Source organism: Penaeus vannamei, chromosome 8 (assembly GCF_042767895.1).
Source record: "Penaeus vannamei isolate JL-2024 chromosome 8, ASM4276789v1, whole genome shotgun sequence".
Lineage (NCBI taxonomy): Eukaryota > Metazoa > Arthropoda > Malacostraca > Decapoda > Penaeidae > Penaeus > Penaeus vannamei.
The window spans coordinates 40752667-40767666 of record NC_091556.1 but is presented as its reverse complement, the minus strand read 5'-3'; the positions used below and the strand labels follow the sequence as shown (position 1 = coordinate 40767666).

Genomic DNA, 15000 nt, shown 5'->3' with positions numbered 1-15000 from the left:
TATATATATATATATATATATGGTATACCTAGGGATGGGTGTAGATGGGGAATACGGCGTTGGTGTACCTGACAGTTGTTAGAAAAGAAACATTTCTTTTATAGAGGAAATATATAAAATGAGGATATAGACCCTGCATGAGAGAACTGATTATAAGAGTAAAAAAAAAAGATTCAAAGAGAAGGCACAAGAACTAACTCACATAGACGTGGGCGAGGTTGTCTGCGTGGGTTAGGGTCGCGTGACCACACTTGCATAGAGATGTGGGTAGCAGTAGGCGTGATCGAGTCTGAATCTATTCATTTGGCGAAGGGGAAAAGTGTGATTAGTATCACGACTGGATTTTTTTTTTCTTCTTTAATATACTATATCTGGGTTCTCGTGTCGTTGTGATAAACCTGTAAAGGTACTGCGGACAGACAAATTATGCAAAATACGAATGCCTTTAGAACTTTTACAGTAGCTGGAATAGTAGGAAAAGCATAATTAATTCTACTATTACTCAGGTCATTGACTTTTTAAAAGCAGTCACCGTGTGCCTTACGCCTATCGTCCTGTACATTCGCCCGCAGATCCGCACCATGAACCAGGTCACGAGCTTGGTCAAGGGAACTCTTCCGGGAATCGACGTGAACATCAACGACATCCAGATGTTCGTGACCTCTCTTGACCCCGAGACGGCCCGGGTCACGGGAGAGATCCTCTCCTCCCTCAACGTGACCTCCGTCAACATGGGTCCTTCGCAGGCACACTCGCCCTACGCCCTACAGATGAGTCCGCCCATCAACAAGGAGGCTGAGGCCATGGTGCAGGTGAGTGGTGGCGGAGCGGTACACACACTCTCTCTCTCTCTCTCTGTCTCTGTCTCACTCTCACTCACTCTTACACTCTCTCTCTCTCGCTCTCTCTCTCTCTCTCTCTCTCTCTCTCTCACTCTCACTCACTCTTACACTCTCTCTCACTCGCTCGCTCTCTCTCTCTCTCTCTCTCTCTCTCTCTCTCTCTCTCTTTATCTCTCTCTCTATCTCTCTCTCTCTCTCTCTCTCTCTCTCTCTACTTGTTTTGCATGTCTCTAGTCTGATTTATCCATCACTTAATATATCTCTTACCTTCATATCTAGTGCTTCCTTACAATCATATCTTACCTTCAAAATGATACATCTAGTGCTTCCTTATAATACATGTTACCTTCATATAATACATCTGTTACCTTCATATAATACATCTATTGCTTCCATATGATACATCTCTCCTTATGATATTTCTATTACTACTTTATAGTAGATCTCTTACCTTCTTATGACGTATATATTAATGCCTTAAAATACCCCTCTTACTTTCATATGATATATCTATTACTTCCATCTATCACTTCTTTATAATGTATCGGATCATTATAATACATCTGCCATTAGATTATAAAACATTAATTACTTCCTTATCATCTATCTTATTCTGATGATTATATTTATCACTTCTTCATCCTTTGCAAAACGATTACCATCTAAAAAAATATTTTTGTTCAATTTTATTTATCTAGTTCATTAATTTATCTACTTATTTATTTATTCACTTATTTATTTTATTCATTTATTTATTTATCTGTTTATTTATTCATTTTATTTATTTATTTATTTTTTACATTTTGTCCTCTCTCCGACATTTCATAAATGTATTTACTTATTTGTTTATCTATCAATTAATTTATTTATCTATCTATCGATCTATTTATTTATCTGTTTATTTATCTATTTTATTTATGTATTTATTTTTTTACATTTTGTCCTCTCTTCTATATAAGGAGACGAAACCTCACCCACCATTTTCCTTCTTCCTCTCCTTCAGATGCTGCGGTTCCTGGGGTGGGATTACGTGTCCTTGGTGGTGTCTTCGGAGGACGCCGAGAACATGGCGGGCGCAGAAGCCTTCAGGACGGTGGCGAGGGCGTCTCGGGTCTGCCTCGCCCTCGACCTCAAGATGGTTCCCCTCGAGGCTGAGGGGTCTGCCACGCTCGCTGGCCAGGTGAAGTCCGGGTTGCAGGCCATACAATACACTTATACACATCACATAGTTATATACATGTACCCATACACGCTCACACACACACACACACACACACACACACACACACACACACACACACACACACACACACACACACACACACACACATATATATATATATATATATATATATATATATATATATATATATATATACACACATTCATTCATACATACACGCACACGCACACACATACATACAGACATACATATGAGTAGATGACACATGCGTCGGGCTGTGGTATTTTAATATTTACAGTAGTGAAACTGGATTATTCTACACACACACAGGCACACAAATATACAAACATACACACAGTCACTCACTCACAGGTAACCACAGGTAATTAGAAAATGGATAGAAAACATTAAATGACACAGCACCTCTCATTCCTTTCGTCAGATCGTGGAGCAGCTGACGGAGAAGGCGGTCGTGGGCGCCAGGGGCGTGATTCTCTTCCTGACCCTCGAAGACACGAAGGCGCTCCTGCAGGCGGTGCAGAAGGCGGTGTCCCTCCACCGACTCCACAAGCACCAGATCGTGTTCTTAGGCACAACCACTTGGGGAGACCACAAGGACCAGGTGAAGTGTTCATTCCCGTTTTCTTTGATTGCAATGGGTGACTAAAAAAAATATATATATAGGTGAAAATTTCATTTACTTTGATAATCAGTTTAATTACGTCAAACATTTTCATTACGAAAATGATGTACTATATGTTAGGTCTCGTAGGAGTTAAGAATTAAATAATCATAAGCACGTCTTTACATTTTCTATATTTCTATAATTTCATATAATGTCTTGTTTTTGTGCAATTATGATAAATCCAAAACATGTCATAAACCAATCAATCATATAATATTCGAAACCTAGATGAATACGACAAACACCTACAGTGGAATTCCGCTCCCGACCCTCGCGCTATATTTAACTTTCTACTCACATTCAACAAAAAATCTATTCTTGCAGTTGCGTGAAGTGGACGCGGAAATAGGGGGCGTGCTTGCCTTGAAGGACGGCCAGCAGGATGTCCGTGACTTCATCGCTCACTATCGCCTCTTGGACCCAGAGAAGAACGCTCGAAATCCTTGGTTCAAGCAGTACTGGGAACAGGTATGTTGTATGGGGATTCCTTATGCTAATCAGTTTGCACAATATTGAGGTTGTTATTCACTGATGATGTTGGGTCGGTTTGTATATTGCTTCGGTTATTGATAGGCTTGTATTGAACGGAAATTTTCTTGGTTATTTTATGGTGAAAACGAAAGGAAATGAAAGACATTGATATATATTAGCTGATAACGGGACGGCAGATATAGTTTCACTGTAACTGCTTTAACAGGAATTCGGGTGTGTGGGCATAGCATGCCTGCTGGAGGGCAAACCGACGCCCGTGGTGCCCTACGCCTCGGTTCCTTCGACGCCCAGGGTCATCCAGGCCGTCTTCTCCTTCGGCGCCGCCCTCACTCAGCTCCTGGGCCACTTGTGTCCTCACGCCGGGGGGAAGATCTGTCCGGGGTTGCCCAAGTAAGGAAATAGCTTTTGGGATTTTGTGAAAATTATGAGTTTTCCGTTGTTATCATTTGTCACAGAGAATGTTCATAAAAAAACAACATATCAGACCTTTGTCACAAGAGAACTCGATCTCTCCTGCAGGTGGCGCCAGAGAACCGTCCTAAACGAGTTTCTGCGGAACACCGAAGTTTCCCGCGTGGATAAGCCCTCCGAGTACTTCCAATTTACGGAAAACTTCCACGGCAACGCTCCCCTCGAGGTGTTCAACCTGCGCCGCGCCCCGCCATCCTCTATCCAAAAGTACAAATACGAGAAGGTGAGGCCAAACGTTCCCGAAGGTGATCTGAATTCTAGTCCTCGTAGCGAATCCGTCTTCGCCATTATCAAATTAAGATGTGTGACCTTAACCTTACGATCGTCACCTATGATCATTATCAAAAGCAATACTCCTTTTCTTCATTTCGTTTTCCGTCTAGTAAGCTTCCCTGCTCCTCTCCTGCAGGTGGGTCGCTACGTCGACGGTTCCCTGACGCTGGGGAACGCCATGGCCGAGTACCACAACGGAACGGTGACGGTGATGGAACGCCTCACCTCCTCCTGCACCTCCAACTGCGCCTCCTGCCACTCCCCCGAGGCAGACCACGTGTTCATCGAGTCCCCGGATCAGCTGTACATCCTGGCCACCTTCAACGTGCACGAGAGGGGAGACAAACCCCTCGAGTGCGGGCCGCTGAGGGGAGATAGGGTTAGTTTTACTTTTTGGGATAATTTTTTTTGTTTTTTGGTGAAGAGGTTCTTTAGCCTTCAAGTGTTTAAGTTTTTATATGCTTGTTTTGATTGTTTGATTAATTGTTTTTGCTTATCCGTCTCTCTCTCTCTCTCTCCTCCTCTCTGTCTGTCTGTCTCTTTCTCTCTTTATCTCCCTCCCGCTCTGCCTTTCTTCCTCCCTCTTTCTTACTTTATTTCTTCTCTCTATTTTCCTTTCTACTGATTAAATATCTTAACAGTACCTCCTATAATATCAGTCGTCGACCATACCTGGGATATTCTACGGGAAAGCACACCAGGTTTCACCACATGCATGCACTATATATAGAAGATATATACGCCTGTAGACGTAAAAGAACCACATGTAGCGTGTAGCACAGTTATCACACCAGGCAAGTGGCCATAGAGGAATCGTGTATGGGGGGGGGGGGTAACCACGAAGAAGGTATTAAACGTCGCCGATTTTTTTTGTTGAACAACTTTTCCGTCATATAATTTTTTTTTATGAATCAAAGGAGTGAATGAAGCATGATTTAAAAATCTTTTAGTGATAATTTAAAAGTGCAACAGCGTTTACGGTTTTATTCTATGGTTAGAAGTAAATATAACTATAGATAGGTCTATATAAACGTTCGCGTTTGTCTGCAAGTTTTTAGTTGTGTACAGTGCTTTTTTCTACCATAGTATCAACAAATTTGTAAGCGTGAATGAGCTAAGTATGGTATTTATGAGCATATGCAGTTGTTTCTGAATTATCAAATGCGTAAATTGGTCCACGGTCTTAATATAATTCTTATGGTTATTCGCACAGTTGTTCTTACAACAAACACTTATGGTTATTCGCACAGTCGTTCTTCCAGCAAAACACTTATGGTTATTCGCACAGTCGTTCTTCCAGCTAAACACATTGTTATTCGCACAGTCGTTCTTCCAGCAAAGCACTTATTGTTATTCGCACAGTCGTTCTTACAGCAAAACACATGGTTATTCGCACAGTCGTTCTTCCAGCTAAACACATTGTTATTCGCACAGTCGTTCTTCCAGCAAAGCACTTATTATTATTCGCACAGTCGTTCTTACAGCAAAACACATGGTTATTCGCACAGTCGTTCTTACAACAATAACAATGACCATCTTCAACCCCAGGGCATCCAGAGTGTCGAGGCGTTGCTTTGGTCTCTGGAACAAGTGAACTCCGACCCCGACCTCCTGCCTGGGGTGACGTTGGGGGCCATCGTGCTGGACGCCTGCAGTAGTAAGGAGAAGGCCGTGCGCGACGTCACAAATTTCCTGACGGGAAATATACCTACTACAATGAGGGAGAAGGTGAGGTTCCGGTTGCGAGGTTTCAGTGAAACTGTGTGCAAAATGTTTTTTTTTTTTATGTATAGTATATACATATACACATACAAACACACACGCCCCCACACACATGTATATGTGTGCGTGTACATGTATGTATTATCTATTTTATTCTATTTTATTCATAATCAATTTTGGATGAATGGATTATGTAGTGTTGAGGTTCTTGGGTGAGTGAACTATGTTTCAAGATACTGTAGGACTATAATTTGTATTGATTCCGGATTCACTGTGAGGAACGAAGCGCTGTAGACACTTAGGACTCTTCTTATTTCACTTCTAACAGGTTAATAAATTTGATAATCATACATCTATAACAAAACCTTCATAATACTCCTCAAATTCATTTAGTTCTTATTTATGAACGATCCAGTGCTTGGTTTAGTTCATGATTCTATTAAAATAGAAACGGTTATTCACACACCCGTCATTAAACTATAATTATCACGATTAAGATACTAACTGTTACGACGCCTCTCATTTCACAGGTTCCCTCCGCAAACAACATCGTGGGCATGATAGCGGGCGGGATTGGCGAGGAGGTGCGACAGGTGATTGACGTGACGCAGCCCTACGGAATCACCACCATCGCCACGCAGGCCACGAGCACCGCCTTCTCCAACACCCGCCGTTTTCCCGCGCTTCTTCGCCTCGCGCCGCCCAATGACGTCACCGTGAGTCTTTTGTTTCGACTTTGATCGTTCTCCCCAAGTAAAGAAAGATATTTACTGTATTTTGTTTTGTATCTATATTTCTTTATCCTGAATTTCACTCTGAAAACAACTTGAAATTGATAATGCAAGCGTGACGACTATTAACCTAAAGCACACCTCGTATCCGGAATAAGCACGTACTCCCCGTAACCACCAACAAACACGAAAAATAAAAACAATCTCGTGCCTCTATCTCTCCCATTTCCTCTCCCAGGGAAGTGCCATAGCGTCCCTCCTCCTCTACTGGCGATGGGAGGTGTTTAGCGTCGTGTATTCTGACGGAGGCGCCCCCGGGGATGTGCAGAAACATTTACTGAGGGAAACGGAAGCACACAACCTCAAGGCCGCCATGGCTGAGCCCATCCCCCTCAAGGTAAATAATTAATTGAAACGTTTATTCCGAGGTGTAGAGAAGTAGATTTTGTTCCATTCTAAAACCTGTTTTATTCTTTTTTCATATGATGCGCCATTTTACGGCTATTTAATATATATTAGATTTCATATATGTATTCTTTTATCAGTCATATCAATTACGTTTAATAGAAATATAAACACAATAATTTTTATCGTTTATTTAGGCTGCCTCTAGTTTTAAGCATTTCACTTTATTGTTTAGCTATTATTTAGATATTTATATAGGTACACGCCGTGCCACTTTCCACATCAGTAATCGATTTTGAAATGCAAATAGTTTATTTCTAAATATTTGGGAAATAAATGACCTATTGCACTTTCAGATTTTAATTTCCACTGAACTCCGACTGCTTCTTTTAATTTACTGCTGATTTTATCCAAAGAGAAAACGAATATATGAACATTACATGATATACAAATGAACAGGATAATTTGCTCGTCCTCCTCAAATTCCTCTTAGCTATATCATACATAATACAACCATCCACTCGCCCGCAGGTGGACCAGGTGGAATATATGCTGGGCGTGTGGAGCCGGCTGGCGGAGGCGGCGCAGCAGGGGGCGCGGGCGGTGGTGCTGCTTCTGGAGCCCCACCACGCCGCGCTGTTCCTGCGGGCGGCGGCCGGCCTGCTGGAGGAGGGGCTGCTAAGGCCCGGGGACTTCGTGTTCCTGATGGAGGACTCGCCGTTGCCTTACATCAAGCATGAGTATGTGGCGCCCACACACACACACACACACACACATATATGTAGGAACACAAACACACGCAGTGTGTGTAAATTAATATACAAATATATGTTTATCTATATCCATATGTATATACATATCTATTTTCTATATCTATATAGATATAAATACATATAAATCATAATAAATTGCAAAAAATAACAATTGTATACAAAAACACACACACATGAATATCTAATACATACATATATATGAACACAAGCACAGTAACGTGTACACAGAAATTAAAAGGAGAGCAACCACAATTGAAATGAAAACAAACTGCTGCGTTTCGAATTCTTGACGATCTCATCTTCAGACGGAATGGATTTTCATCTCTTATTGTGACTGTTTTCCCTTCCATATGTATATATATATGTATGTATATATATATATATGTATGTATGTATGTATATATATATATATATATATATATATATATATATATATATATATATATATATGTATGTATGTATATATATATGCCCTACATCAAGCATGAGTATGTGGCACACACACACACACACACACACACACACACACACACACACACACACACACACACACACACACACACACAATCATATGAATCTGTGCCAAAAACAGCAATCTTATATAAAAAAAACTAGGCATGAAGATAGCGTAAAGACGTAAGACGTTCCCAAGCCATATCAACCCCCCCCCCTCTCCCCCTCAGGACGGAGGCTCTGGGCATGATCGTGCTGCAGCCCATCAGCGGCGCCGTCCCCGCCTTCTCCAACTACTTCAGGAGTCTGTCGCTGGCGAACCACACGGCCTACCCTTGGTTCCACGAGTTCTGGGCTGAGGTGAGGACTTTTTTCGTGTTCTGGGAAGTCCATTTTCTCTGGGATTTTTTGTATATTTGTCCTGTTTTTTTGTCGTTTTTAGAATATTTTTCCCGTTTGGTTGATCTTTTCACGTGTAAGAAAAGCCAAAGGGTTTGATTTGGTGAAGGACTCATGTTGAATGAAATATTATGTTTATTTAAGAAGACGTTGCTATGATCATAGACAATGCAGTGAAATATTTCCCCATTTTGTATTTGATTGATCTTTTCGGAAGGAGAGCCGAAACGGTTAATTAGGTTAAGGACTCGTGTCAAATAGAAGATTATTTTAAAATCATACCCATCTTTTTTGTCCTGTGATTTTATTTTGTCTAGGGACCTTAGAATATTTTCCCTTAAAAAGATTATAAGGACAGAACCGTATAATTTTTTTAAGGACCCATGCAAAAACATATGAAAAAAAGAAAAGGGAAAAAAAAACGTTACTATAAGCATGTACAACACAGCAGCATATTTCCTCATTTTTTTTATTTGATTGACCTTCTCTCGACTCTAAGTACAAAAAAAAAAAGTTTAATTTGTTTACGACTTCGTATTACATAAAACATATCATCCAAACACGTCACCAATAAACAAAACAATAAAACATCATAATCAAACATCTTATCACGAAGCCACTTAATCCAGCCGCCCCTTCCTTCCTGCAGATGTTCCGTTGCCGAGGCGCCGGGTGCTTCACGGGGGCGGCGCGGAACCTCTCCGGCCACCGATTCCGTCAGGCGGAGGACGTCGTCAGCACCGCCAACGCCGTCTCGGTTCTCGCCAAGGGCCTCGACCGCTGGCGCCGCGAGGCATGCCCGGGTGAGGCGGTGGGGAGGGAGAGAGGGAGAGAGGGAGAGAGGGAGGGAGAGAGGGAGAGAGGGAGGGAGAGAGGGAGAGAGGGAGGGAGGGAGAGAGGGAGAGAGGGAGAGAGGGAGGGAGGGAGAGAGGGAGAGAGGGAGGGAAGGAGGGAGGGAAGGAGGGAGGGAGGGAGAGGGAGAGAGGGAGGGAGGGAGGGAGGGAGGGAGAGGGAGAGAAAGCTGAAGAGAAAGCGGGTGAGAGAGCGAGTAAGAGACAGAGTGGGAGAGAGACGGAGAGGAAGTGGGAGTAGGAGTGGGGGTGGGGGTGGGGGTTAGGGTGGGGGTGGGTGTGTGGGAGGGAACGGGAACGGGAGTGGGAGTGGGAGAGGGAGACGGAGTGCGTGAGTGAGTGAGTGAGAAAGAGAGAGAGAGAAACAGACAGTGAGATGTACAGACTGAGAAAGGGAGAGTAACAGAGCAATAAGTATAAACATAAATAAATAGTCCTAACAATAGATTTAGTTATAAATCGAATGTATATTTACCGACTTATCATTACGTCATCAAGTCCTAAAGTTTCCAGATAAGCAAACACATTTACACCTTCCTCTCTCTTTCAAGCAGCCGCATTTCACCGCCATAACGCTGCAGTAACATTACCATAACACCCCCTTCCCTCAGACAAAGAGAACGGCACCTGTCCCGACATGACGGCAGACGAACACTACCGCAACAAGCTATTTCAGTCAACTCGCTCAATCACCCAACGAGGAGTGGACGGTCGACCCGTTGCCTTCACCGTGGATGGCCATAACAGAGCGGCGATGATACAGGTGAGCTCAGGTTATTCTCACCGTCTAGCTACACGGTTCCGAAAAAAAAGAATGAAGGGATGTATTCGTGTCTCGGATTAGATTAGTTTATTGTTTTTTGTAAATATTATTTTCTTATCTTCGTCAGCACTTCTTTCTCGCTTCCTCTCGCTCTCCTTTTTTTTCCTATTTTCTTTTCTTTCTGCATCATCATATCGTCTTTTCACTATCGTTGTTTTCTACGTTTATCTTTCTTCCAACAGGTCTTAAACTTCCGTCGAGTTAGTGGGCGCCGCGGTGCCGGTCTCCTGCGTGTGGGGATGTTCAACGAGGAGGATGGCTTGGCACTCAATGGCACTCTTGTCGTGACCTACGATGCCGAGGGTAACGAAAGGTCAATGTCCGAGGTCAAGTCTCAGTGCATCGACCTTGAAGTGTGTGGAGGCGTAGTCGCGGTCGCCAAGCCAGCCAAGAAGAGAACACATCACCTGCAGGTATTGTCGGTTTGCCTGTCGTGATTTTATACCGTGTAGCTGCCTCATTTGATTGGCAATAATTTTAGTATATCCAGAGATGATTTCTTTCCATATCTCAGCACCGGACGTTATTGTATATGAAGTAAAATGATTCGATTGTTAATTACCAGGGCAGTCCTACTCTGCGAGGATTTATCATTAACAGAACTTTACTTGTGCAGATGTACCCTCAGCAGCGATTCGGCATCAGTGGCTTGGTTCCGTATCACCACCAAGGCCAGACTTTCTTCTCGTGTGGTGAGTTCTTCAGCGAAGGAATCTTCCAGAACGTGGCAGCGGTGGCTTATGCCCTCAGCCAGATCAACAGGAATGAAGTGGGTGTGGGGTTAGGGGCCATTCTCTTCGACTACTGCGACAGGATAGAGCGGGCGAGGGAGAGGTTCTACAGTTTCTTCTCCGGCGAGGCCCTGGAGAGCGACGACTCGATCGTGCTCACGCCCAACCGCATCGTCGCCTCCATCAGCTTCGACGACGACGCCGCGGAGGCCGTGTCCAACATCCTCTCCTCCAACTACATCCCGCACTTCAGCTCCCCCATCGGAGGGCGCAAGCTCGCCGACCGCGACGACCAGACGATCCTCACCAGCGTTCCTTCGAGGACGGCGGAACTGCGGACGTTCCTCAGCATCCTCAGAGCTTACAAGTGGACGTTCATCAATGTGATCTATGACAACGATGATGACGGGAAGTTCATGATGGAGACGTTCCGCGAAATGGCCACAAACCAGGACGTGTGCATCGGGGACTCCCTCGGGGTGCCGCAGCGCGTGTCCGAGGAATATGCCCGAGAGCTGATCGAAACCCTGGCTGTTGCCTGGAAGCCTAGGATCGTCGTTCTTCTGATGGACGCCTCGGATAACATTAGGACAATCTTAAAGGTCGCTGACAAGCTTGACGAGAGCGAGAGGTTTACCTTCCTGGCGGGCGATGCGTGGGGCAACAAGCCCAGCGTGACAAAGGGCCTGGACAGAGTGTCAGCCGGAGCTCTCACGTTCACCATGGAGACCTATGACCTCCCGGACTTCAGGATCTTTGTGGCAAACCTGACCCTAGAGAACCATGACCCATTCCCGGACGAGTGGTTCGAGGAATACTTCCAAAACAAATTCCAGTGTCGACTGTCTCCCAGTGAAAGAGTGCAGAGGCAGTATGTGAAGGAATGCCTCGGCACGGAATCCATTCATCCGGATGACATTGTGCAAGATCCTTACGTGTTCCACACCATCCTCAGCATCAACGCCATTGCACATGGTCTGGATGCATACATAACGAAACACTGTGCAGACGCAGAGTCTATTGATGACTGCAATGTAGTTCAGGCAGAGTTATTGTTAGAAATCCTGCATCAGAGTGAACTCTCGCTAAATAACACAGCTGATTCTAATTCGTATGACCAAGACGGGGCTTACGGCTACCACATCTGGAACTACAGGAAGCTTGGGAAGGAATATGGCTACATTAATGCTGGCAAGTGGGAGAACAGCAACCTTCGTCTTGAAAAGCCAAGCATTGAGTTCAAAATCGGAACCTTCGCCCCAGACTCTTACTGCACTGAGGGCATCTGCTTGGAGGTCTGTTCTTCTCAGTCGACCAAATACGCCGCCATGGCCCTTCCAAAGCCCCTGCCCATTGACTCTAACTTCCGCAATGTGTATGGCATCATGGCTAGCTCTATGAGCCTCCTGGGCATTATCGTGATTTTGGTAACGATGGTTTACTTCATGATGTCCTACCCGACGGCAGCAGGAACGTCGGTTCTCGGCTACATGATCCTCATTGGCTGCCTTATGCTTTACTCTGTCAACTTCGCGTTCATCTTCCAGCCTACTGTCGGCACCTGTGCGGTGAGGAGATTCATGATGGGCGTGGCCTATGCCATAATTTTCTCCGCAATGTTAGTGAAGGTGATACATACCTGGAGAGTTATGACTTATTCATCAACTCGCGATGAGCCGGACGGGTTGAGCAGGCCCTGTGGGTTAATGCTTGTGGCCATCGGCCTCACCTTCGTGCAGGTCGTCCTCGGGTCCGCTTGGTTAATCCTCTACCCGCCAGGGACGGACCTCGAAGGGGAAACCTGGAGATGCACGCCCACTGAGCGCTTCGAGATTGACCTTGTTATCTCCCTCGTGTACGTGATGGTCCTCATAGCAGCGACGATCCTCTTTTGCTTCGAGACGTGGCACGCGGAGGAGAACTCGAAGGAGACGCGGTGGATCCTGCTGGCCTCCCTCTTCACCACCATCGCCTGGTGCGTGTGGACGGTCGTGGCCACGCAGGCGCCCATCACCTTCCGCGACCCGGCCATCGTCATCGGCAACCTCATCTGTGCCACCGTCGTCATTCTCTTCCTCTACGCCCGCAAGATGTACCTCTACAGTCAGCTCACCAAGGACGTCAAGGACCTGGAGATGAGATCGCACTACACCGCCGCGACGTCCCTCTACAACGCCTCCCTGAACGCGCAGAAGATGGCAGACCCCTTGCCCCGCACGCCCGGGGTAGAGATCAACGCTGGCATGCCCGGCCGACAGTTCGTGGGTACGTGCGCTCTCAGCTCATTCCCGTCTGCACGTGGGTCATCTCCCGAATTATTTGTGCTAATACTCAAACTCTAGTCTCTTTTGGGAGGATGGTACAGGAGCCTTTATGTTATCCCTCTGAAACCCAAACTTTATTTCTCTGGGCATTACTTCTTGGTATGAATCAGATGCATCTCTGCTGTCCCTTTTTGTTCATTTGGGCGGAAATCTTTTGTTATACTTAAAGGTTAATCTCCTTAACAGGAAATTTTGGTATTTTTTAGTCTTTTATTCAGTTCAGTTTATTCTCCTCCTCATCTACTCCAGAATCTTCGTAAGGGTCGTACTGCAGGACCTCTTTTATCTTTGCATTTTATCAAGTATTTTCTAGCAAGGGTAAAAGTTCGTGTTTATGAACACGTGTTTTTGTTTTCGCTTGTACACTTTGGTACTGACATATGCATGTTTTTCTTTTTCCTCCTTCCCTTGTCTTCTCCATGACCCGGGAACGTTTCCTCTGGGGTTCTCCTGGTGTGGCTCGCTACCTGTGTCCCTTGGGCGCCTCCCGCTGTGCCCGGGGCGGGTAACCATGCAGTCGTGGGCAAGACTGTGAGGTTGCACCATCCGAAAGGGCCGGTGGTGGGGCGGGTCCTCGGGCCACCTCGCCCTCTCCTTCCACCACCACGCCCCCTGGGGCCGCCTCCTCGTCATATGGGGCCGCCACTACGCCCCACGCTGGTCCCTTCACGCCCCTTGGCAAAGGGAATATCAGCGAACTCACTGTTACCACCCGGGGCACGGAGGTGACACCAGATGCGACCAGCCATCTGTCGTGGCAGCGACGCGCCGTCCTCGTAGGTAACGCCTCGAATATCCCCGGGGCAAAGGTTAGGCCCCGAGTGAAGCTGTAGATGTGCGCCGCAATCTATCTTACGAGTTTGCTTTGTTTGCACTGTATGAAGTATTTCTTAGATCATGTAGTTATTATATTAGTTTAAGTCACATGTTTTTTAGATTGCCGAGATATGTATTTCTTATTATTACAATACGGAACCTTAATATCCTTAGCAGATGTAAATTACTGTTGATACATGCACACATTTAAATCTACTATATATAAACATATAATCCCGAAAAAAAGCATGATGTTGATTATCTTAGTGGTGATAAAACCAACAACTATAGAGAACAAAACTCGGTACGTACTGAAACCTACGTACGCTACTTGAAGTAAATTGGGTCACAACAATTATAACGTTTTATTTTATGTATTATACAGTTCAATGTCTGTCATCAATTTTCTTTCCACAGCTTATGAAACGGTGTCGGTAACATTTTGTATGAACACTTGTATATATAGATATGCATGCTCAGTAAATAAGCATTAATTACATAGAATGTACAGTTACTGTACTTCTAATCTTAAATGACTATTCGAGAAATAACTACTTTTCTTCCTATATCAGTATTAACATTTCTTGAAGATGAAATGAAGACTTAATTGTTGTAACATTAACATGCCATCATCACTTCCTTCACTGCCATGCATTATCATGTGTCTTACGTATCGTGTTGCATAGGCGACCAGGAGGTGAGCTTCAGGACGGTGACGCTCCCTCCAGAGACTCCTCAGAGCCGCAGATCCTCCCGCCGGTCCACCACGCCCTCGAGGCACTCCCTCAGGCTCTCCCTCTCCGACGAACTGCCTGAAGACCTCACCTTCGACGTCTTCGAGTCGTCCGAGGAGGAGTTCCCTGTGGACGCGCACCACCTGAGCGATGACAACGAGGACGTGGCCGGGGCGGGCGCGGGGGCGGCCAGCAAGGACGTCGGGCAGAGGGACCGCCTGCCGTCCATCCGGCGAGTCGGCTCCAGACAGATGCTGGTCTTCCTCACTGACGGCAACACTATAGGTGAGTC

At 45.2% G+C, this 15000-nt stretch overlaps 1 protein-coding gene across 4 annotated transcripts in view; it reads left to right on the top strand.

Annotated features, from left to right (window-relative positions):
* The window catches only part of LOC113812413 (uncharacterized), a 69440-nt gene that overhangs the window by 53454 nt on the left and 986 nt on the right, over positions 1 to 15000 (top strand). The window contains exons 14-31 of one of the 4 annotated variants that reach the window (XR_011398710.1): positions 573 to 812; positions 1846 to 2022; positions 2468 to 2647; positions 3035 to 3178; positions 3408 to 3592; positions 3722 to 3896; positions 4083 to 4325; positions 5495 to 5674; positions 6199 to 6384; positions 6638 to 6796; positions 7336 to 7544; positions 8261 to 8390; positions 9079 to 9232; positions 9892 to 10043; positions 10286 to 10516; positions 10720 to 13099; positions 13676 to 13967; positions 14661 to 14799. Coding sequence is in view for 2 of the 4 variants with exons in the window: in XM_070124658.1 (XP_069980759.1) it covers positions 573 to 812; positions 1846 to 2022; positions 2468 to 2647; positions 3035 to 3178; positions 3408 to 3592; positions 3722 to 3896; positions 4083 to 4325; positions 5495 to 5674; positions 6199 to 6384; positions 6638 to 6796; positions 7336 to 7544; positions 8261 to 8390; positions 9079 to 9232; positions 9892 to 10043; positions 10286 to 10516; positions 10720 to 13099; positions 14661 to 14993 (5458 nt within the window). In the remaining 2 variants the exon portion in view is untranslated. Of the gene's footprint in view, positions 1 to 572; positions 813 to 1845; positions 2023 to 2467; positions 2648 to 3034; positions 3179 to 3407; positions 3593 to 3721; positions 3897 to 4082; positions 4326 to 5494; positions 5675 to 6198; positions 6385 to 6637; positions 6797 to 7335; positions 7545 to 8260; positions 8391 to 9078; positions 9233 to 9891; positions 10044 to 10285; positions 10517 to 10719; positions 13100 to 13675; positions 13968 to 14660; positions 14994 to 15000 lie in introns of those variants that run through there. The other 3 variants (XR_011398709.1, XM_070124659.1, XM_070124658.1) reach the window with 3 other exon arrangements.